This window comes from Amphiura filiformis, chromosome 17 (genome assembly GCF_039555335.1).
Source record: "Amphiura filiformis chromosome 17, Afil_fr2py, whole genome shotgun sequence".
NCBI lineage: Eukaryota > Metazoa > Echinodermata > Ophiuroidea > Amphilepidida > Amphiuridae > Amphiura > Amphiura filiformis.
In genome coordinates this window covers 33,145,067-33,168,546 of record NC_092644.1, presented here as the reverse complement: position 1 = coordinate 33,168,546, position 23,480 = coordinate 33,145,067, and the positions used below count along the sequence as shown (strand labels likewise).

Sequence of the window (23,480 nt, the reverse complement as noted above, 5' to 3'; positions counted from 1 at the left end):
AAATCCAATTGGATTTTATGATTTTCAACCATTTTCTACTGCAATATATGCTATTAAAGTCCTCAGGCTTGAAATCTATTAATTTTTGTATCAGTTGAGCATTTATATCCATTGGTATAATGTATACATGTATCAATACATGCATGCAACCAAAGAGCTTTTATAAACAGGCTTCCAGAAAAGCAGGTGCAAACCAGGAGCTACTTTATAAAAAAAAGTAGCTCCTGGTCATTCAATTTTACCAAGGAACCAGGAGCTACTTTGACACAACCAGGAGCTACTCATAAAATCCAATTTTAAACAGTTTTATTACTTGTTAAGTGATAACTACACTGTAACATGTTACATGTAAGTACTACTACAACCCCCCCCCCCCGAGTCCCTTACTACTACTGCGGTACTAGACTACAAAAGTACAAACTTGACACAATGATACTGATAATGGTAATCACTAGTTAGGAAAATGCTTCTGTGTGCACAGTACAGTACAGATCACAAAGCAATATCACAGGCCTATGATAATTCCAATGAAAAATAGCAAATAAAATTCCAAATTTTCTCATCCACAAAATCCTCAATCTTGGCTGGAGCAGTCTAAACGAGGCTTTGTTTTGGACATTCTGTTTTTTACAAATACTCCCACCGTAAACCCAGTGGGTTTTTAAGAACAAAATAAAGAAACATATATACAAACGTAGATCTGTACACTATTTACAGTGTCATAGACCAGCTCTTTTGTTCAAAGCACCACAGTCTTTACTAGTAATGCGTGGAAACATGACAAATTTTCTTTATTCACTGTGTTGTCTTTTCTTAAAGACATATCTTGTTATGAATACATTTCTTCATTTATGAATACAAACATGTTCAAAATGATAGAAAAATGGATCAATTTTATCACTATTACTACAGAAAAGCCTGAAGACTTGTAGCAAGTCTAGCAAAATGACTGCATGTATTCCCTTTTAAGCTAGCTTCAGACTCCGAGTATTGTACGTACAATATTGTATGCAACATATCTACGTTATTTTATCTATTGCCATTCTATTTCCAGTAATGTTTTAAGTTCTAACGAATGTTTGATGACCGAAAAATCGATAATATGTTACATGTAATATCTAGTAGAAATATATTATCGATTTTACGTCATCAAACATTCGTTAGAACTTAAACATTACTGGAAATAGAATGGCAATAGATTAAACAACATAGATATGTTGCATACAATATTGTACGTACAATAAAAAGTCTGAATACTGCTTAAAGGGACAATCAGATAATTTCTGTAAATAAATATTTGTCTGTTTTGACCAAACGTACAAACCTGACTCATCGCCTATTGTTATTATAATGTAATCCTTTCATATGATAATAAAGCAGTCCTCCAAGATAATCCCATCAAGAGGTGAGCTCTTATGAAGTTTTAAAGGATCGTAATCGATAGAGGGACACAGCGTACAGTGCAATCAGGCATGCAGGGCGGGCGTCTAGTCAGGCAGGATCGAAATAGTTTGACATGCTTTTATATGTACCCGGTTTCTTTGTTTGGTATTTATTTATTTATTTATTTTATTTAGGCCCTATTTATTTATTTATTTATAACTAAATTTATTTTGATATCTATTTGTTTATTCATTTTATTTTATTAATTATTTTTTTATTTATAAATTTGTTTATTATGTTTTATTTTTATTATAGGTATCATTTCTATGATTATTAATAATTGTCCAATAAATTTTATCATCTATGCAATCATTGTAATGTATCATTTTATACATAAATTCTAGTGAAGATGAGCATACCTGCCAACCCTAACCTCACAAATAGGGACAAATGGGAGAAAAATTAGGAAAATATGGACATTCCTGAATTTCCTATACATTACTATAGTCATGTTTCTGCGAAAATCAGTCAGCCAGCAGGGCGTGCAACAAGCGTCTAGTTTATAACTTCCGCGCCCCGTGCACACAGTGACCTCGGTGGCTCAATGCAATTGCATGGAATACATGAATAGGGACACATGGTAAAATTGCCCTCTTCAGTAAAAATAGGGACAATTAATCCCAGTTGACAGGTAAGCTTACAAATCTAACCGAATCTGACTGTAACTTGGATTTATTTATTTATAAATAAATTTATTTATTTTTTGAAAAACTTATTTATTTTATTTACTTCTTGTTTATTTATAAATTTATTTTATTAAATATCAAATTATTTATTTAGCCCCGGCTAGTTATTTATTTATTTATAAATATATTTTAATATCTATTTATTTATTTAGGCCTTGTTAATTGTTATTTTATTTTTTATACTTGTATAAACTTATACTTTATTTGATTTAGTTAATTAATTGTTGCATGATACTTCATGGGATGTTGTTTACTGATATTGTGCTAATAAATAATAATACTGATTACAGTAAACATGTACTATAATGAAAGAAATCTATGACTGCATAAAGTGTGACCTGAGAATAATATGTGACGTGTCATGTCAAAAGGAGACACTTTTGGGCAGGATCGTAAATGGAGATATAGCCAAAAATCTGCTCGGGTGATTTTTTCACCATTTGGATTTGTTGCGAATTTGTGATGTTGTTAATGTTAAAAATATTGTCTGATATAGTTTCAGACCGGAATATAACTGGCATCTTGTATTTTTGAGACATTTTTCAAGATAATTCCTACTCTCAACATTGTTAATAATATTTTTTAAAGGCCAATATCTCAATATCCAATTTTATAATACTATAACTTACGAACTCAATATCTTCGCTTAGGAATGTCCGATTTCATTGGGGAAAACGGCGTTGTGGAGCAAAATATCTCTATATTTAAGATATGTAAAAATCTCGAAATTGATAACCTGCCCAAAAGTGTCTCCTTTTGACATGACACGTCACATATATCTGAATGTGACTGAGACAATCAATATGGGTATTGATCTATGGGCAACTCAAATGGCCATGATCTATTGACACAGGGTTCCTAGACTTCCTGCCATCAAGGAAACAAGATATTCCTGAAAAAATTGGTGTCAGTTCCAATTTACTGTACAATGTAATTATTATTTTAAAGTAATGTTAAAGAGAAGTTTTGCACTGCACCACTGACAAGAACATTTAGTGGTAATTCATTTATCATTAAATAGGCCTAATTATACACTTACATAGGCCTACGTGTTTTGGCGTATTTTAATGCTTTCTCTCCCCCACCAGCTCCAAGTACAGATAAAATACAAAAAACTGAAAAAAAAAAAAAAAAAAGATGTGGACACCGTCGGCTTCCCCGTGTATTATCCCCGTGTATTATCACGTGACTGAAAAATGCTGCTGCCACCAGATATAGGCTAAGTAAAACAGCGTATTACTATCAAGACTTATGTTTGAAAGCTGTCCTCAGATCGATGTGTCAAGTTTCCAGTCCATCACACTACGTGCTCTATATATTAGTCCATGTCGATATTATCAAGACAGAGATTGCGTCTGACGTCATCTGTCAAAGTCGTTGATGATGACTTGCTATAAACCCGGCGGTAAACCAGGCGCCTTATTTTAAGCTTATTGTTAAGTTTGCACCTTCAAACATACAAACCATCTCAAAAGTTAGGTCTTTATAGTAGGAAACTTTCTTTTGAAGGCACCATGTCAACAATTCTCTGGTTCTTCCCTATCTATCCTATATGGGGCCCTCGTGTGGGCTGATCCTAACAATGCCAACTTAGACTCTGCATTTCTTCTTCAAAAGAGAGTGATCAGAAGCTGTACCAATTCCCTCTGGCTTGCCCACACAGACCTGCTCTTCTCTTCACTACGTACTTTGAAAGTTCCTGATCTCTATAGACTCCAACTGGCTTCATTCATGTATCAATTTCCTAATGACCTTCTTCCTCCTGATCTAGTCCCTGACAATTTTTTCAACACTCTCACTCTGTCTTTTTCAATTCAATTCAAATTTTATTTATACACGGAAAGGCCCAGATCAGCCCTTGAGCTGGTCTTCCCTGGGGCCGTGTTTTACAACAAATATAAACAACGATATAATATCAAAAAATAAGAACATATACAATGTGAAATTAAAAAACATATACATAAGCAGTAGGAAAAATAAATAATGCAAAATAACTAGGTAAAATTTAAATCATAATCACTGAATAACAGTCTTTTGAAGGAAGCAAGACTTACAGAGGACTGTGCTGAAGATGACAAATTATTCCACATAGTAGCACCTCTGTAAGAAAGACTACGCTTCTTATAGTTATTTGAAGGAAAAGGAATATTAACATTTCTTGGATTGCGCCTGAGGTCGATATTTATATTCCTTTTCCGTAAATAACTTACATATATTTTCAGGAAGTATATTGTTTGTCACTTTATACATAAATTCAGCAAGATGGATATTTCTAATCTTATCAAGAGATAACCATTTAAGTTGTTCCAGAACTTCAGCTCCTGGGGTATCCCAAGGAACATTACAAATATATCTAGCAGCTCTTGCTTGTAATCTTTGAAGCTTAATAGAATCATTTTTGCTACAATTGCCCCAAATTACATCACAATAGTTGAAGTGTGGTGCAACAATAGAGTTATAGATAATTTTAAGGGTACTTTCAGAGACAAAATATTTAGCCCTTCTGATCATTGAGATGTTTCTTGCAGATTTTTTACAAACATTTTCCATATGATCATGCCAATTTAAATTACAATCGATTATTACGCCTAGGTGAGTGCTGGAGTAAACCTGACTTATAGCATTACCATTTATATGTACATTTAAACTATTGTTATTAATTTTACTTAGTCGCTACGGTGAACCCATCATCATAAATTTAGTTTTATTCTCATTCAGACTCAGTTTATTATTGTCTAGCCATAATTTGATACTCGACAGATCATTATTTAAGCTATTTACAATATCAATGTCATTTTGGCAGAGCAGTAAATTATAGTGTCATCAGCATACATACTGATTTGAGAAAAGTGAAGACAGTTAGGCAAGTCATTAATAAATAAAATGAAAAGGAGTGGTCCTAGGATTGAACCCTGAGGAACACCGTAATTTATAGAATCAAAGTTAGAAAGTGTACCATTTACAAAAGTAGCTTGAGTACGATTAGAGAGATAACTTTTGAACCATCCAATACTGTATTTGCTAACTCCAAAATGTTTCAGTTTTTGAATCAGAATATTGTGATTTACAGTGTCAAATGCCTTTCTTAAGTCAATTAAAGCAATGCCAATTATATTACCATCATTAATAGCACCATACCAGTCTTCAGTTATGGAAGCAAGTGAAGTTGAGGTAGAATGTAGAGGTCGGAAACCAGACTGATTGGGAGAAATAAGACTATGAGAATTTAAATAAGTGTAAAACTGATCAAAAATGGCTCTTTCAATAATTTTTGATACAACAGACAAAATGGAAATGGGCCTATAATTATTTGGATCACAATGCTGACCACTTTTAAAAAAATAGGTGTGACTTTGGCTTTTTTCCAATTTGTAGGAAAAGTACATGACATAATAGAATAATTAATAATGTGAGTTAATATTGGTGCAATAACATGTGCTCCTGCTTTCAATAATTTGGCAGAAATCTCATCAAGACCGGTTGCCTTATTGGTAGGAATATTACATAATTGTTTGAGTACATAGTCAACTGTAACTGGGATAATATCAAAAGACATTACATTATTTACATCATCATCACAACCATTATTATATTTACAAGTATCATTTCTACCAAGTTCAGCAGCAAGATTAGAACCAATAGATGTGAAAAATTTATTGAGTTCATTAGAGATTTCTTTGTTATTGCTAACCTCACCATCTTTGGTTTTAATGCAATTGATTTTTGAATATGATTTCTTAGATGGCACGATGTGGCGCAATTGCTGCCATGTTTTCTTAGTGTTACCTTTACAAGAAGCAAGTGAATCGGTAAGATATGTGCGCTTACTTTTCCTTATTGCACTGGTAACCTTATTTTTAATAGCACGATAATGAGCCCAGTCCTCAGATTTATTTGATTTAATAGCATTACATTTTGCATTATTGCGATCATGCATCAAATTAGTTACAGCAGGAGTTAACCATGGGCTTGTATTTGGTTTAACTCTTCTCTTTTTTAGAGGTGCATGATTATTTGCAACATTTAAAAATATTGATTCAAATTTATCCAAAGCCAAATCAACATTTGCTGCTTGATACACAGAAGCCCATGACACATTCTTAAGTTTGTCTACAAAAGAATAATGATCAAATTGTTTATAAGACCTGGATTTAACATATTTGTGACCATTATTGAGATGCTGTTCTTTCCCTTTGATAAAATATATAAGTGAGTGGTCACTAATACCATTATGAATAACACCTGAATGAGTTAGGGGTGGTGCAATAATTATGTGTACCCCCTGGGGGGTGAATTATAGGGGGGGGGCAAAGATTTTTTGGCAGGCCAAAAGGGGGGGGGGGGGGCAAGCATTTTTTGGCAGGTCAAAAGGGGGGCAAGCAATTTTTGGCAGGTCGAAGGGGGGGCAAGCAATTTTGGCACAGATATTTTGGGTACCATTTTATATTACACCCTAAAAAGGCGTAGGAAAACGTTAGGAACACGTTAGGAACACGTTCAAATATGCAAAATTTCCTGCTCGCTGCGCTCGCATTATATGATAAGACAATTTAAGGTTTTAAATTCGAGTTCCCCAAAATCTTGCATGTGTAAGGGGGGCAAAGATTTTTTGGCACATCAAAGGGGGGGGCAAGGGTTTTTTTTGCATGTTAAAAGGGGGGCAAAGATTTTTTGCACTGGCCAAAGGGGGGGGCAAGCGATTTTGGCAGACCATTTTGAGAATTCACCCCCCAGGGTACACATAATTATTGCACCACCCCTTACTTTACTAGAATTTGATGTATGAATATGATCAATAAGAGTTTTAGAGTACCGTATTGAGTGATACGAGTAGGTTCCTTAATAAGCTGATTAAGATTATAAATTGAACTTAAATCCATTAACTTCTTAGTATAACAATGAGGATGATCAGAGAGTAGATCACAATTGAGATCACCTATGAGGAAATAGTCCTTATTTTCTGAATCAACTTTGGAGAGAACAGTGTCAATGTAATTAAAGAGATCAATAGATGAATTAGGTACTCTATACCAATAAATCATAATATAAGGTTTACAATGTTGAGGCATCAATTCAATACATATAATTTCAAGATCATTTGGCATAAGATCATGGCGGATATTATAATTTATATTATCCTTAATGTATACAGCTACTCCGCCGCCATCCCTATTTCGATCAGAACGATGAATTGAAAAATTATCAATAGCAACTTCACTATCAGAGAATGTGTCATCAAGAAGAGTTTAACAAAGACCAATGATATCAATATTATTAATATGAGCAACATAACGAATATCATCAATATATTTGGGGAGACTGGCAATGTTTAGATGTATTATTTTAGTACCTTTTACATTAGGAATAGATTTTACATTATGTTTACAATCAGAAGTGTTATCATTTAAAACATATGTATTACTAGGCGACATAAATGCATCATTAGAAGATGTGCTACAAGGAAACACTGTATTTGTATTATCATTTGAAGAGCAAACTTCAACATCTGAAATATCAGAATAATCATGTTTTGAAACATTTCTATAAGAAAATATATCAGTATTCTTCTTTGAAACATTTGCATCAATATCATTTTCAATTTGTATATCATTATCAACATATTAGAAACATCATAAATCATATCATTATCAACAGCAAAAGACTCATTATGATAAGATATGGCATGAGTGTTACCACAATCAGACCAATTTGTTGTCAAGGTATCAGAATAATTTACATTATCATAGTCTTGATCTGAAAGAGTCACATTAACAATATTATTTTCATTTAACCCCTTTTCCACAATGAGAGATCTTGGAGAAAAGGGGATTTATCCAGTCTGCGAAGATAGTCAATATAATTTTTAGCAAGAGCAAGAAGTCCACTTGGTTTCAAGTGAATTCCATCAGCGAAAGCTACATGGTGAAGATTAATGTTATCATTGGCAATGTATGTCCAGCCCTTCGTCTTGCATAGGTGGGCGATTGCACGGTTGATGCTTACAACATATGATTGTCTCATCATCTTCATCTGATGAGCAGTCAGTCCAGAGAAGGCAAGATGAACATCATCTCTTCTCATTATGAGTTCACCAAGTTGTTGCAGTGTGTTCATGCAGGATGCTGGTTGTTGGAGCTGGATATTGTTCGTCCCACAATGAACGCAGCGATAATGTTCGGCTGAATTTCAGTCAAAATCGAAGGTGCAAATTTCAGCCACATTTCGGGAGTACTGCCAGGTAGACTGTAATTAACAACTCGGTAGCGACTTGACAGTCTCCTACCAATAAGTCCTTTGGGGATGGAATCGCCCATAATTAGCACAACTCTCTTCTTTCTTGGATCGATAGGAGGTTTCTGTGGTGCAGCCGGTGATGAAGGTTTAGGTACCTGGGTTGATGGTTTTGACAATGCTGCTTCCAAATAAGTTTTGTCAGTTGTTCTATTTTTCTGTGCTGTAGTTTTCTTGACGATTTTATGGCTAGGGGGTTGTGTAGCTTTGTGAATCGGCAGCCTTACTGGTCCAGCTGGAGGTATAGCTTCATTACAGTCCTCTACCTCAAGAGCATAAAATCTATTTGCAGTTGATATGCTGTTGGATATACAGTGCGAAGTGGGTGCAGTTTTCTTTGGATGTACGAAAGGTTGTGATGATGTGGGAACATTTTCAAGAGATTTTGATTTGGTTTCCAAAACCGTGTTTCTGTCGGAGAGTTCCTTATAGGAAGAGGATAGTTGTACATATGCTGACCTAAGTTCCCTGAATTCAGTAAGTTGCTTTTTCAAGTCATTATTTGAGCCTGTTAAGCGCCGGATTTCATTGCTCAAGTCAGGGTCAGTGTCAATATGTTGCTTCCGTAGTTTAGCATCAGTGTCCCCAGAAGATGTAGTTTGAATATGTTTTGTTACATATTTAACTGATGCTTGGACTTCAGTACAGTTAGTTGACACTTGAGTTTGAGCAGAGCTTGAGACATGTAGAGCATTTTCTTCATGTGGTGTAGGGCAAGGAGATGGTGGACAGTCATCATAGTTGAGAGAGAAGTTAGGTATTGGCGCAGAAAAGTTATTTACTGGCATAGGAGTTGATGTCACAGGATCAACAGTAGATAGGTCATTCTTATCAGACAATTTCTCAGCAATTTCTGGAAGAACAGTGTCTACCCAAGTTGAATGTGCAGTACCCTTGTCTCACTCTTACAATACTAGGAATGTTCACGAACATGTTATCTTTCCTTCTAACACTGCCCTTGCAAACAATTCTTCCAAAACGCAAGGTCCCATACTATGGAAAGAACTCCCTTCTTCTCTCAAATTGACTCGGACTCTTGCTACCTTCAAATCCAACTTAAAGAAATATATCATTTGTGGTTACACAGAGGGCAATTAATACCTTCACGATACATCTCGTTCTTCTTTTGTACTTTAGTTCAATCCATTTTTTTAGTAAGTACTTGCTCACACCCTCTCATCCTTAGTCTTCAGGAGCCATATTTTTACTTCAACTTCATTCCTTCTATCTTAACTATCATTCTCGTGTTAAATCGGATCATCTGTTTTGTGTTTGTCTGTCTGTCTGTATGTCTGTCTGTTTGGTAACTATTTAAGAGAGCCCTGCACCCCCACGCTCCGCGTTTAGCAGGGTCCTCGTCAATCACCTGATTTAACCCTATTTTTTCAGGTTGATTCAATGATCTTGTCATATAGGTTTTTTTTTCTAATTATTTGATTGTACATTTTTTCAATTTATCTACTTTTTGTAAACAGGCAATACTATCGCATAACTGCGACTTGTATGATATACGGCTCATTTGTCAACAATTACGGTATAATAACATCATATGCTGATAAATTAATTGTGTCTGTTATTATATTTCTTTTTAAACGGGCCTTTTCATGCCATTAACTTATATGTACATAATTATTATTATTATCATGTTATTCCTATTATTAGGATTGTTACTATTGTTATTATATTAGTTATTTATGACCATGATTTATATTATTATCATTATCACTATTATTGCTTCTGCTTATATCATTATTGAATTACATTTGTACATTGTATTATTGATTGGTGATTGGCAATATGAATGAACAATGCCTAGAAAAGTTGCTTTTTGCCTTGTAAAAGTACGTATAATTTTTCGCCATTTCCTGCTATCAGCATGGAAGCAGGTCTATTCGGACCCAAACCAATTCGTCCACAGTTGACTTGGCCATATGCCAATTCATGCATTTGGCCCCAAGCTAAGTCAGCCACAAACCAATTCGATATTGACCAAAAGGGATAAACGATTTAATATGTTAATGAATATATGTGACCGTCCATCACGAAACAGCTGTAAAGTCGGCTTGCGGTCAATTTTGTTTTATTTCGTGTTTAGAAAATATATCATAAGCTTTAAAATGAAAAATCATTTGACTCCAAACGATATCCAGAAGTATAAAAAAAGAGGGCTAAGTGCACAACGTACAAAAAAGCGACTATATCTCATTAACCGATGATCCTACAGATATGCGACCACTGACTTTTTTTTTCCCCTTATGACCAGAGGAAAAGTTCAACATATGGCAAGATATTTGGTTAAAAAGATAGAGGGTTATGTGCACAAAATTAAAAAAGTGACCATATCTTATTAACCAGTGATCCTACTGATATGCGACCACTGACTTTTTTTTTTGTTCCTTATGACCAAGGGAAAAGTTGGACATATCTCACGACTCTGTACGAAATGATGTACATCATCATCATCATCATTTTATTTTCATTCAAATCAACATACAAAATATATTAAAAGACACAACATTTGAATGAGGAGATGCTCAAAAGGCCCAAAGGCCTGTCAAAGCGAAAGCACCCTCTTACACTGCCTTAAGTTACAACATACAATTACACAAAGTTAACAAATAAAAGAAAAAAGAAAGAGGAGAAGAACATGCAAAGAAAGAACCAATATAAATATTTATAACATTTCATATAGACATTCCACAGAGCTCCACAGTTCACACAAGAAATTGATAGTTGGGGTGGAGATGGGTGGGGATGGGTGAGGTCATTAAATAATGCCTAAATAGATGTAATTTCTTATTAGACTTTATTTGTAACTTAAACTGGTTTTGAAACTGGTTTACTGATTTTGCCATCTTTATATTTGTCAGTAATATTCCATTTCCTAGAACCGGCAGCTCACCGGAAGCCCGTGTTGTGAGGGCCACAAACTGCGGCTACGTACAGATACGCGAACGCTGACTTATTTTTGTCTAAATATACAGATTTGTTAAAACGAAATAGTTAAATTTGGCCAACTTTTTTTGTGCATCAATATACAGGGTTCGAATTGGCATGTGGGCGAATTGGTTTGGGGCTGAATTGACGAATAGTATTGATATCGATATTGATATTTTTACAGATCACGTGATATTTCGATATGATGATTCGATTTGTCACGTGATCGTCAAACCTGTAGTAGAAGGTGTCAGTTCTGCAGGAACTGACACAAAAATAATCCCACTTAAAAGGGCATTTCGTGATCCACAGCATCATCCCCCTACTTTTCTCAAAAAAAGTTGAGATTTTTATATCACTGGAAACCTCTTGACTGAATAATGTTTATGTACCAAAAAATTCTTGCAGATTACTTCGTTTTAGCAAAGATATCGTGAAATTTGAATTTCGTTCTGGTGCACCAGAACGAAATTACAACACATTGTCTATGGAGCAGTGCAATACACATAATCATGCATAACTCGCAAACGCAAAATTGGAAGCAACTGAAATTTTGGAAATAAGCTTTTTTCGTTGATATCTACTGAGAAATGTCATAAAAAGAAGATGCTAGGATCACGCAATACTCCTTTAAAATGATAATAACAATAGGTGATGAGTTTGAACATGGTTTGAACATTTTGTCTGTTTTGTATACTAGTTTATTTGCTTCAAAATGGCACCCAAAGTAGTGATCATCACTGGCTGTTCTAGCGGCATTGGATTGGAAACGGCTGTACTCTTGGCAAGTGACAAAGAGAATCGATTCAAAGTGTTCGCTACCATGAGGAATCTCGCCAAGAAAGATCAGTTACAAAGTACTGCTGGATCCACATTGGATAAGACACTTTTTATTCGTCAGCTTGATGTCACAGATGAGGAGTCAATAAACAAGTTTATGGACAAGATCAACCAAGAGGAGAAAAGGGTGGACATTTTAAGTAAGATTCTTCATCATTGTTTTTCACCTATTGTACCAGTATGAAGCTATGGGGTGCTTTAATATATATATAGCCCTAGATAGGGAAACCATTGACATGCTCAAGCTTATAGGCCTAAATACCAATTATTGTTTGATTTTGGGATTTTGCTGCTTGATGCTGCAGGTACACTATTTTGGCTCCCATGCCTAACAATCCAATGATAGATTTACGCACAGGGATAATCTGAGTTCAGACTCTTTAAATACATCAAATCTCTTTATTTCTTAGCAATAGAAGTATAGAATATATAGAAACATGCTGTTTTTGTGGGTTACAGGTTGATCCCAGGGGGGCAAAAGTAGTAAGCATGCGTGTGAATGCACTTCAGAAAAGCACCCTTAACAAGGACAACCATTGTGTCTTTAAAATGACCCTTAACAAGGATAATGGTTTGTTAACCATACCCTTAACAAGGGCAAAATTTACATGTGGATTAAATCCAACCCTTAGCAAGGATGCATGATCAATTTTGAAGAAAAAAGTAAAAGACATCAACTTTCAAGGTTTCTTATTTCCTTTATTATTATACTCTAATTTGATACTTCCTAACTGGATTTGGTAGGCTTAGGCCTACTCAGTTATCATTATTCAACCAAATTATCGCCTGCATTATTAGGGCAGTGTATTTTATTATGACAATTGTAGGGGTAGGAATGTGATTAGATTTAACTACCCTTAGCACGGACGTCGGACACATGGTGTCAAAAATGACACCCTTATTTGCTATAATCAATCACGGGCCCGTGTTGCAGTAGAAAAAACCACCCATATTCCGTGTTTTTGTTCACACGCATGCTTAAACTTTTTATATGAGTGGCCCCCCTGGGAGGTTGATAGTCCAAATGATCATTTGTCCAAAAACCAAATAACGCAAGTTATAAACCTTAATCCTTACCCTAGCCTAGCTAGCCTTAACCCTAAATGTCACCTAATCTTATATAACCTAAGCCTTAATCATTACCCTTAACATTAACCTTATCCCTAAAATGCCCTAAGCCCTAACTTTAACCAAAATGGCCTTTTAGACTAACAGGGTGTTCCCTTTTTTATGTCATTAATTATTTTGCTATATCATTTTCAATCTTTCCTCTTTCTCCCTCTATCTTTTCAAAGTTAATAATGCAGGAATAGGGCAATGTGGTGTCCTGGAAATGGTAACGATGACCCAAATCAGAAAGGTGTTTGAAACCAATGTATTTGGTTTTATTCGCATGACTCAAGCTGTAATTCCTGGCATGAAAACAAAACGATCAGGCCAAATCATCAATGTAGGCAGTACATTGGGACTCGCTGGTAAGTTGACTGGGACTCATGTAGTATGGCATGCCTCAAGTGCCAAAACAAGATTCGCAATTTTGAATCTGCTTAAATCCAAAGACCCATGTATTTACCGGAAAGAAAACGAGCAAGGTGCACCAACTTGATGTGGGGAAACAAGTAAAATACAGACTAGACAATATGCAGGGGGGGGGGCAAAACCAGCAAATGCAGGCATAGGAAGTAGGTAAAGTTTGATAGCCAAACCAAAAATTACCAGTTCCAAGGCTCACAAAAGTGCTAAACCTGCAAAAACAACAAGGATCAATGATGTAAATCACTGTGCACATAAACAGACTCGGTAAACCAAACAACCAATGTAGGTACCAAAACAGGCAAAGTTTGATGGGCAAAAATTGCCAATTTCAGAGCCCACAGAAGTCTCAGGAAAACAGTGGGCTACAAAAGTAACCTGTAGCAGGCAAACTAAAACAAACCAGACAAAAAAACAACCGACATTTCGAGCAGATAAACTGCTTTTCTTCAGGGACAGACAACAAAATATAAAAACAAACAACGAAAACTACACGCTGTAGTTTAAAAACAAATTCAAGTCAAAAACTGAAGGCAAGTTCAAATAGAACTCAGTAGCAAAGAAGATAATCACGTATTTACCATTTGTCACAAGAGAATGTCACCCAAATGCCCTAATGCCCTGCATGCTGGCTACAATGTATACCCTTCAAAAAGTCCAAGTTTTGAGATCTTTTTTTAAAATATCAGGAGCTATCTCAAGAACCACTGAACCAATACTAGGCTTGTTTATACTCATTTGAATGCATTTTACATGCTGATTTCAAATACGCCCAAATATGATCATAAGAATGTACTGAAATTTGTGAATTTTTGAAGACAATTTGGAACTTGTCATCTGCAATTATGGAGAAGGTTAACTTTTGACCAAATGACAGCCTACTTTTTCTGATGAACGGGTTTTTATTAACAACAAGTAAAATTTGTCACTGTAACTGGATTTGTGTTTTATAGCATCTGTCATTGAAAAACCCCAATACTTTCCCGGGGGTACTTAGTACAAATGACCATATGGGGATGTGCTGCAAATTTGAGTAGCATTTTTGGCCTTTTGGTATATCAATGACCCCTTTTTCTAAGCCAATTTTGGTATATGAATGGGTCAATCTAGTTAAAATTTCGAAATTGTCCACAAAAATTGGGGAAAATTTGGAAATACTAAGACAATATGGGTTAAATTTGACCGAAAATTTTGAATTTTGGTATATCAATGGGTCCAAATTTCTTGAAAATTTGGTATATTTATGGGTCCACTTTCACATTCTCAGCGGCACACCCCCAGGCTATTTTCTCAAGGCCTGTCACCAAAGACCTTCATAGTTTAAAATTTAACAGGTCATCAACAAGACTTGTGTCCAAAGTGATTATGCCTCCATTTTTCAGGAACTACTGAACCAGCTCAGTCATCAGTGATCAGAAAATCACGGGTACCACTGCAACGAAGCTGCTGGAGGCAACAATTTTCGTTATTGCGTATATGGAAGTTCACTTTTGAACAACAATACATGAACTTATACTTGACTTAGGGCTCATATTGAAATTCCCTTACACAGGAAGGTGTGCGCCATCCTGCAGCTTTCCTGTGCTAGCCTTCTTTTGTTAAAATCCTGGGCAGGGTGTATCACTGATGCATATAATCCATCCGTTTTATGACCGAGCTTTCCTGAGGTGCGCGTTTAGCGAGGGGAATCCTGCCTTCGTTCTGTGTGAAAACGTGGTAGGGTATTTCAATATGAGCCCTTATTGTAAAGGTCTAAGAAAATAAAAGTGCAAATGTTTGTCATATTCGGATAACAAAGATATTGACAATTTGACAATGTAAACATTTATCTTTGATCTTACACGGGACATATACCACACGCTTGGTTGTGTCTTTCATGCAGAGTTGTTACATCATGTATAATCAATGGATATTTTATTCAAGTGCTTCATTTGCATATTCTTATGGGACAGCTCATCAAAATAAAATAGTGGCTGGTCATCGAGCTAAATACATCGCGATATATATGATCTATGGTCATCAAAGAACCTTAGTTTACAGTGCCCTAAGCAATTGTATGTCACTGTCATAATTTGTAATGAACCCGGTACTGCCTCCCCAATTCATCAAATCCAACATTTTGAAACTAGCACATTAGATGCACCTACATGTATACTAAACTGAAGGTTGATTTTTGATTTGATTTGTTCGGATTTTGACAACCCTGGATAACCCAAGAAAGCCTCTATTGAAGCTTATTTCCATTGGGGTCCATTTGAACACTGGGACGGGTTGGGAACAGTCAGGGGTTAACACCCTACTCTTTTCGAAACTGGCTGCGAGATACATGTACAGGTATGGCTCTCTGTACACGGGACCGGCGGCTTAACGTCCCCTCCGAAGGACGGAGTACTTTCATGATTCATTTACCCAATTCTAAATGAACCATGGGGACAACGGAAGTCTGAATTTAATCTACAGAAGTTGCCAATTAATTTCAGACTTTTCTTTTTCCAAGTCAATATCCCAGCAAATCACCACTGCCGGGAATCGAACCCGGGACCTCATGCACTAAAGGCAAGTACCCTAACCATTGCGCCACGTGTTAACTAATGTAATGTACTAACTAATGTATATGACTCAATTCTCTTACAATAGGAATTCCATGGAGTGATATATATTCATCCAGCAAGTTTGCAATTGAAGGCTTCTCAGAATCTATTGCACCTGTACTGAAGAAGTTCAATATAAGGTAAAGTTTCTATTTCTCAGGCAGAACAATTTTTGCTTGTATACCCAGGGCAATTGATCTGATAAAAACAGGGCATTCCATGGGCTCTCAAAAAGCACACTTTAAGCAAACATTCAAATATTTGCCTCAACCTGAAAATGCACTCCTAAGCAGTACAGTAAGCATAGCACAAGTGAGTCATTGCTTTCAAGCTATCCTATGCAATAAAATCAAGTTAATTTTGTTCTACAATATTATCATTCATGACGTACATCTATATAAATAAAAGGAAGTCGCTAAATCTTGTGCACGAATAGACTCAGAGATGATTTCACTTTCAGCTCTGATTTATTAATACATTGATCGGGTACATATTGCCATTAAACCATCTGAGGTTCATTTTTGCAAGAATTGATGGTAACTAAGAGAATAACAAAAAAACTGTCGTGTTGCTATGCAAAATCGCATGCAGTGGCATTGTGGGTAATAAGGACAGTGTGAACCGCGTAATAATATTTCCATTAAAAACCATACGCAGAGCAACATTGCCCTGTTTTCTGCCAACTGCGAGGTGGCCAAGAAATGATTCAGGCTATCTAGATGCACAACATCGCGTACTTTAAGAATGATCTTACGAGCTTTTCGCACCTACGCAGAGCTACGCACCCCATTTTCCGCCACTGCACCGAAGTTGGCAACCAAGAGATTAAGGCTACGTCGCGTGAATTTTATTATTTATTCTAGGCCTATAATGAATCGTCGTTTAGTTTTACAGCCACATTCATACGGGAGATTGAGGAATATACGGGGAACGCATTGCACTTTATTTGGTTGAAAACGGTCAAGACCAAGAATTGGCCTCAAAATCAGTGAAAATATGGTTAAAACCGGGTTTTTCCCGGGATTTTTTGTTGTCAAAACTCAGTGGTAGCACGCACCGTAACTAACTGGCAGCAGGGGTTGGCGTTAGTGCGTCGGCGTACTGAGCAATGTGACGTGCACGTACGGGGTGCATAATATGCACAGACCAAGTTTCCGTGCCAGAGAAATAGAAAAGAAATGAAAGGAAGACAAAACTGAAAAGGTAGGCCTATGGATGGGTCGGGTTGAGGATACGAGAGGAAAGAAGGAAGCTAAAAATGAAAGAATAAATAAATAAATAAATAAATAAATAAATAAATAAATAAATAAATAAATAAATAAATAAATAAATAAAAATTCATAAAAACTAACTAACTAACTAACTAACTAACTAACTAACTAACTAACTAACTAACTAACTAACTAACTAACTAACTAACTAACTAACTAACTAACTAACTAACTAACTAACTAACTAACTAACTAACTAACTAACTAACTAACTAACTAACTCACTCACTCATGTAAAAAAACTAAAATAATGAGAACAGAATTAAATAGATAAAATTCAAACGGGAAATCACAAGCTAAGCAGGAAATATGAAAAATGGGAACAAAATGTAGAAAAAAAGCCAAAACAAAAAAGAGAAATGAAAGAAATGGTAGATTTATAAAATAATGCATGGGAACGGGCTCAATAAATGAATAACATGGAAACGGAAATCACGAGCTAAGCAGCATGGGAACAAAATAGACCTATGCAAAAGAAACTGAAGAGAAAGAAAGGAGCTAAATGAATAGAAAAAAAAAGAAGAAGACAAAAAAGGTAGGCCTACGGGTAGGCCTATTATACAGTTTATGATTACAGTAACTAAATGAAACGGGAGCAAACTAAAGAGGGAAAGAAAGAAACTAATCAGGAAAATTAAGGGAAAAAAAGAAGTTAAAATTAGAAACTAATCTCGAAAAAACAAGAAAAATAAATAACAACTGAATGAAACGGGAAATCACAAGCTAAGCAGCTGATAAAAATGAAGCTATAAAGGGAAACGTATAAGAAAGGATAGATTTAGAAAATAATGGGAATGGGGTTAGGCCTAGATAGATAAATAACATGGAAACGGAAAATCACAAGCTACATAGCATTTTGTTTTAATGGAAACAAACTAGGCCCGTGCAGAATAAACTGAAAAGAAAATGGAAATGCAAGAAGGGACAGGTTTAGAAAAATAAAATTTACCTTTCAATGATTCTACCTTTTCAGTAATTCCTCCTGTTTTAGTGATCACTCCCATTTACTCATCTAGCGGGGACCCGCGCGAAGCGCGGGTATCCCGCTAGTATAACTTAATGCTTAGGTTCTGATGGGGTTGGTCGGAGGTACCCTATGTGTTGCCACTACTCCTGAAGGGCAAGACGCACCCCATCAGTGGTATTTGGGAGGGGCGGGGTAAGGTTAGTGAGCATGCTGTAGAGAAGGGTCACAGGACATGCATCGTAAATGTGGCTAGGGGAAAAAACACAATGCCCCTTTAAGGGACAAGTTTAAATGCAAGTAACCAATGTAATGAAAGCAGTTCAAAAATGGTTTTCCAATAGTTTACAATACAGTATACTCATTTTACCTATAGCATCAGTGTGATCGAGCCTGGACCAGTGATAACTCAAGCTTTCGCTAACATTGATGCCAATGGAACCGGGCACATGGGTAGTGATGCTCAGATGGATCCTGATGTGGATGAATTGACACACAAGTTATTCAAAAACTCAATGGATAATAATGCAATACGTATTGGCAAAATGGTATGTAAAGAATACTTCTATCTTGAATTTGTTACTTTATACAATTTTTATAGGAAGAGGAAAAAAAGAAGGAAAAGAAAATGAAGAGGAAGAAGACAAAGAGTAAGAAGAAGATAGGAGAGGAAACCAAAAGAAAGGGAAGGTAGAGGAAAAAAAGGAAGAAGAAAGCGCCCGGGGCAAGAAACAAAATTCCTACTCCCCCCCCACCCGAGAATATCTTAGACGCGGACAGTGGCGTAGCTAGGGGTTGTGGTGCCCAGGGCTAAGGATACATAATCCCCGCCCTCCAATTCTTGAAACAATTGGGCGCGGATCACGGGAAATTTTTGACAAATAAGGCCTACCACTAATTAATTTTGGTTACTAGAAGTTGAATATCGGTCTTAAAATGTTCTTTCAATTGATTTTGTGCTGAAATCAAGCGTGAGAAAACTTTGACTTTCATCGCTTGGAGGGGTGCAGAATCAATGCTGAATTGGTCAATTTGGCGCCCCCCCACCCTAAGGGTGGCACCCGGGGCAAGATGGTGGATCTGTGAAAAGGGTGAATGATGTGGTGTTATGCTGTTTTGGATCTGCAAACACTGCCCAGGAACCATGGATGTCCATAGTTAATGTGAGTCTGCAATACAGACCAAGTGTTAAAATAGTTAACGCTGTAAGGACGCAAGCTATAGAGGGGTATTAGGGTATAAGGTCTCATTTATAACAAGGACACATGTTTAGGTCCTCGTTAAGCACAAGGTCCTTGGTGTGTGTGTGTGTTGTTATGTTGGAGTCCTCGGAAGTATAATGCTGGGCAAACACAAAAGGGTAGTCCCTGTAATATAAACACTTCAAATGCTGGAACCAATAATATGATTCAAGAACTGATTCTTCTTCATCTTGGAATTGATCCGGGGCACTCCAACTTTGGAGGTGATGCGTATGCAGGGCTGTTAAGACCCCCCTTTTCAGCATTGCTGTCACCCAAAGACCCCATATTTTTTTACAAGCACATGCTCTGTCACCCAAAGACCCTTACAAGTTCAATTTGAACAGCAACTTTCATTTTTCACTGATTTTGTTACTCATTTTGAAAAAACAATGAAATTTGAAGCCATTTAGAAATAGAAATTTGATTTTCGAGGTTTTTGTGGCGCTGTTTCGACTCTCACCCAAAGATTCCATTTAAAAAAAGGCCATGTTCTCACCCAATGACCCCATATTTTTTACATTTTGCTCTCACCGAATGCCAAAAATCATGCTCTCACCCAATGACCCCATATTTTTACATTTTGCTCTCACCGAATGCCCCTTAGTGCGAAAGTGCCAGCCCTACACCTATATCCATTTCATATTGAAGTGCCCCCGAACTGATATTCATTCTTCAAGTCAATTTTTGATTTTTGTCTTCTTCAATAACACAGATTCAGACTGCAGAAGAGATCGCCAATGTCATCCAAGATGTAATCCTCACAGAAAAACCTCATTTTCGCTATATCACCTCAGAAAGCTACAAGCAGGTACTTTCAACCAAAAAATATCTTGATATTACTGGGGATTTGATAGTTGAACAAATTATTGAGGAACAACAATGGGATGAAAAATCATCTGTGAATAATAATGATAAAATATCTGCGTAATGCTCTAAAACTAAGATTTTACTCTAAATACTATGATGTCGATCCAATGACAATACTTCACATTATATTCTGTATTTACTATTTAACCTAGCTAGTATCCTTGGTGTGTAAGTAAGTTATTTGCAGTGGTTATTATTTACTATATTCTTGTTAATTGATTGGTTAAAAGTGGATCACATGACCACAAATAGTTCTACCCTTAGTGCTCACATCTGTAAATAGTTCATCTAAGCCATAAATAGTCTTTTCAGTGTCCCAGATGAGCTGTAAATAGAAGCTCTAAGCCTGAATTAAGTTGAAGGATGTTATTGTGTAAAAATTCATGCGGAATTCTTCTACCCCTGTACATGTACATATATACATGTATTAAGAATAAGAATAACGATTAAGAATGATCTTGTGCGCTATAGTCTATAATATTTACCTCCAGTTAGCGGCATAAGCTTTGATCTTCAGTGTGTTGCTGTGTTCTGCGTTAGCTTAGCGTACTTGTGTGTACTTCCTTTTACTTGCGCGATCAAACTGACGCATATGAAACAACGCTAAGCCAACGCAGTACATGCTGAATGTCAAAGCTAGTGCCGCTGACTGGAGGTAGATGTATAAACCATAGTTTGTAATATTTGAATGTTTCCTTGTTCCAGTGTATGATGTGTAAGCATCTTCCCTTGTTTGTAAAAATTAATACAAAACTTGCACAACAGGTATTTTTAGTACACCTAAGCTGACCTGACCTATGACTTAAGCCAGAAGTGGTTAATAACAAACTTGCTTTTTTTAATATATTTGGCCACAATGTACAGGTTGGGCATCCTTGCTAAGACTCAGACTTGTAGTACCCGTACCCGTACTCGTATCCGTACCTGTACTCGGGTCCCAATTTCCGTACCCGTACCCATGGCTCCGTACCCGTACCAGTTGGCTTCGGACCCGTACCCGTGGCTTCGGACCCGTACCCGTACTCATGGACTGGGACCCGTACCCGTACTCATGGCACGGGACCCGTACCTGTACCCATGGGTATGGGTACCATACAGTACATAGCTAAATGCATGCAGGAAAGTGAGAGTCAGAGCAAGATCTACTCTCACTTCCCACTCATGAATCCCACTGCACTGTGAGTCCTATATGTATGATCATAATCAAAACAAATCTAGGCTACATGGGATGGGGTTGGGTGGGGAGTAACACATTAAGCCAGATAGCCAGTGCCCTAAATTTAAGCCTGGCCCAGGGCCATGAAAAAGGTAAATATGGCCCTGGCAACACAAAATGTGTATGCTACATCAATATCTGGGGTTACATACAGTGTAGATACCTACATTGTGACAGCCTCCAGCCTGATGTGCACACTTTATGCCACCCATACATAAATTACATGTCGCGTTCACACTCTGGCTGATACAGCAAAAAACAGCAAACTGGAAAAACATTTCAAGAAATTGTTTTTTTGTGGTGAATTTCAAGTTATCATGTTCATAGCTAGCTTTTATTCATCATTTTAATATTCCCCATCCGAACACACTCCCCTACATGCACAAGTGAAGAACTACATGATAATATGACTGGTGTGAGCAGTGAACACTTTCCGCCATGTACTTGGGATCACAGATTCTGTGTTGGAATAGTGCATCTGAGTCACATAAATCGGAGAGTTCCTTTACCTGTAAACACTGAGAAATTTATGATTTATAGGAGCTTATAAGGCAGAGTATTATTAAATCTTGGTTATAATTATCCTGACGATGTACATAATTAATGATAATTATTATATTAAGCTAATTGGATAATCTGGTGTGTGCCAGGGATGTGTGGGATGTGCATGGACTTATTTGGAAAATTGACAATTAATTTAAAGTCTACCAATTTTGGATCAACTTTGAGATCCAATTGATGTTTTGAGATAAATAATAACTGCGCAGTATGTGTGTCCATACAAAGACATTTGCATGAATTTTGCATCCCAAAATATGCCACCTATAAGCTAGATTCACTAAAACCATCAATATTACATCTCTTTTTGTACTTGATTAATTCCTAAAAAACAGTTTTGCAACTTTCTGTAAATGAGAGTACTTCTTAGCAAATAAAGATGTATCAACAACTCAAGGCACACGTGGCAACTTAAAATGTATGTTGTATGATTATGTAAATTTCTCTAATGTTTTTGGTGCGGAATGTAGTTTTATTCATTTGTTGTGGCATAAATGACATCAAAGAGTGTATTTACAGCAAGGTATTGCTAATAAATTAATGTTTACACCAATAACAATAGCTTTGTTTATACCTATACCCACAATAGGACCCATACAAGTACCCGTACCCATGGCCCATACCCGTACCCATACTGGGACCCGTACCCATACCCGTACTCGAGTCCCAATTTCCGTACCCGTACCCGTACTCATGGCTCCGGACCCATACCCGTACCCTATTTTGGGTTCGGACCCGTACCGTACTCATGGCTTGGGACCTGCACCCGTACCCATGGCCTGGGACCCGTTACCGTACCCATGGTCTGGGACCCGTACCCATACCCATGGCTTGGGACCCGTACCCGTACTCATGACGGGTCCCAATACTACAAGTCTGCTAAGACTTAATGTATCTGTCTACTCAGGGGTAGCGCTAGGCTGCGTTTTGGGTCCCAGACTCACCAAAATACAGTTCGAACCCCCTATTTTTAAATTTTCTGCAAGTTCAGGGTCCCTGCAGACCCCCAGTTTTTCAATCTAGCGCTACTGCGGACATA

General features: G+C 36.7%; 2 protein-coding genes across 3 annotated transcripts in view; both read left to right on the top strand.

The window, feature by feature from the left end:
* The window catches only part of LOC140137662 (LIM domain transcription factor LMO4-like), a 274,849-nt gene that overhangs the window by 221,962 nt on the left and 29,407 nt on the right, over window positions 1–23,480 (top strand). The window lies entirely within an intron of this gene.
* LOC140137659 (retinol dehydrogenase 8-like) lies at window positions 1,932–22,549 on the top strand. Of its 2 annotated transcripts, XM_072159394.1 has the most exons (7): window positions 1,932–2,074; window positions 12,058–12,337; window positions 13,493–13,672; window positions 16,368–16,461; window positions 18,933–19,104; window positions 20,513–20,608; window positions 21,532–22,549. In XM_072159394.1, the coding sequence occupies exons 2-7, from the start codon at window positions 12,073–12,075 to the stop codon at window positions 21,547–21,549; spliced, it is 825 nt and encodes a 274-aa protein (XP_072015495.1). In that variant the 5' UTR covers window positions 1,932–2,074; window positions 12,058–12,072; the 3' UTR covers window positions 21,550–22,549. The 2 variants fall into 2 exon arrangements, with proteins under 2 accessions (XP_072015495.1, XP_072015494.1); XM_072159393.1 differs by having other exon boundaries at window positions 20,513–22,549.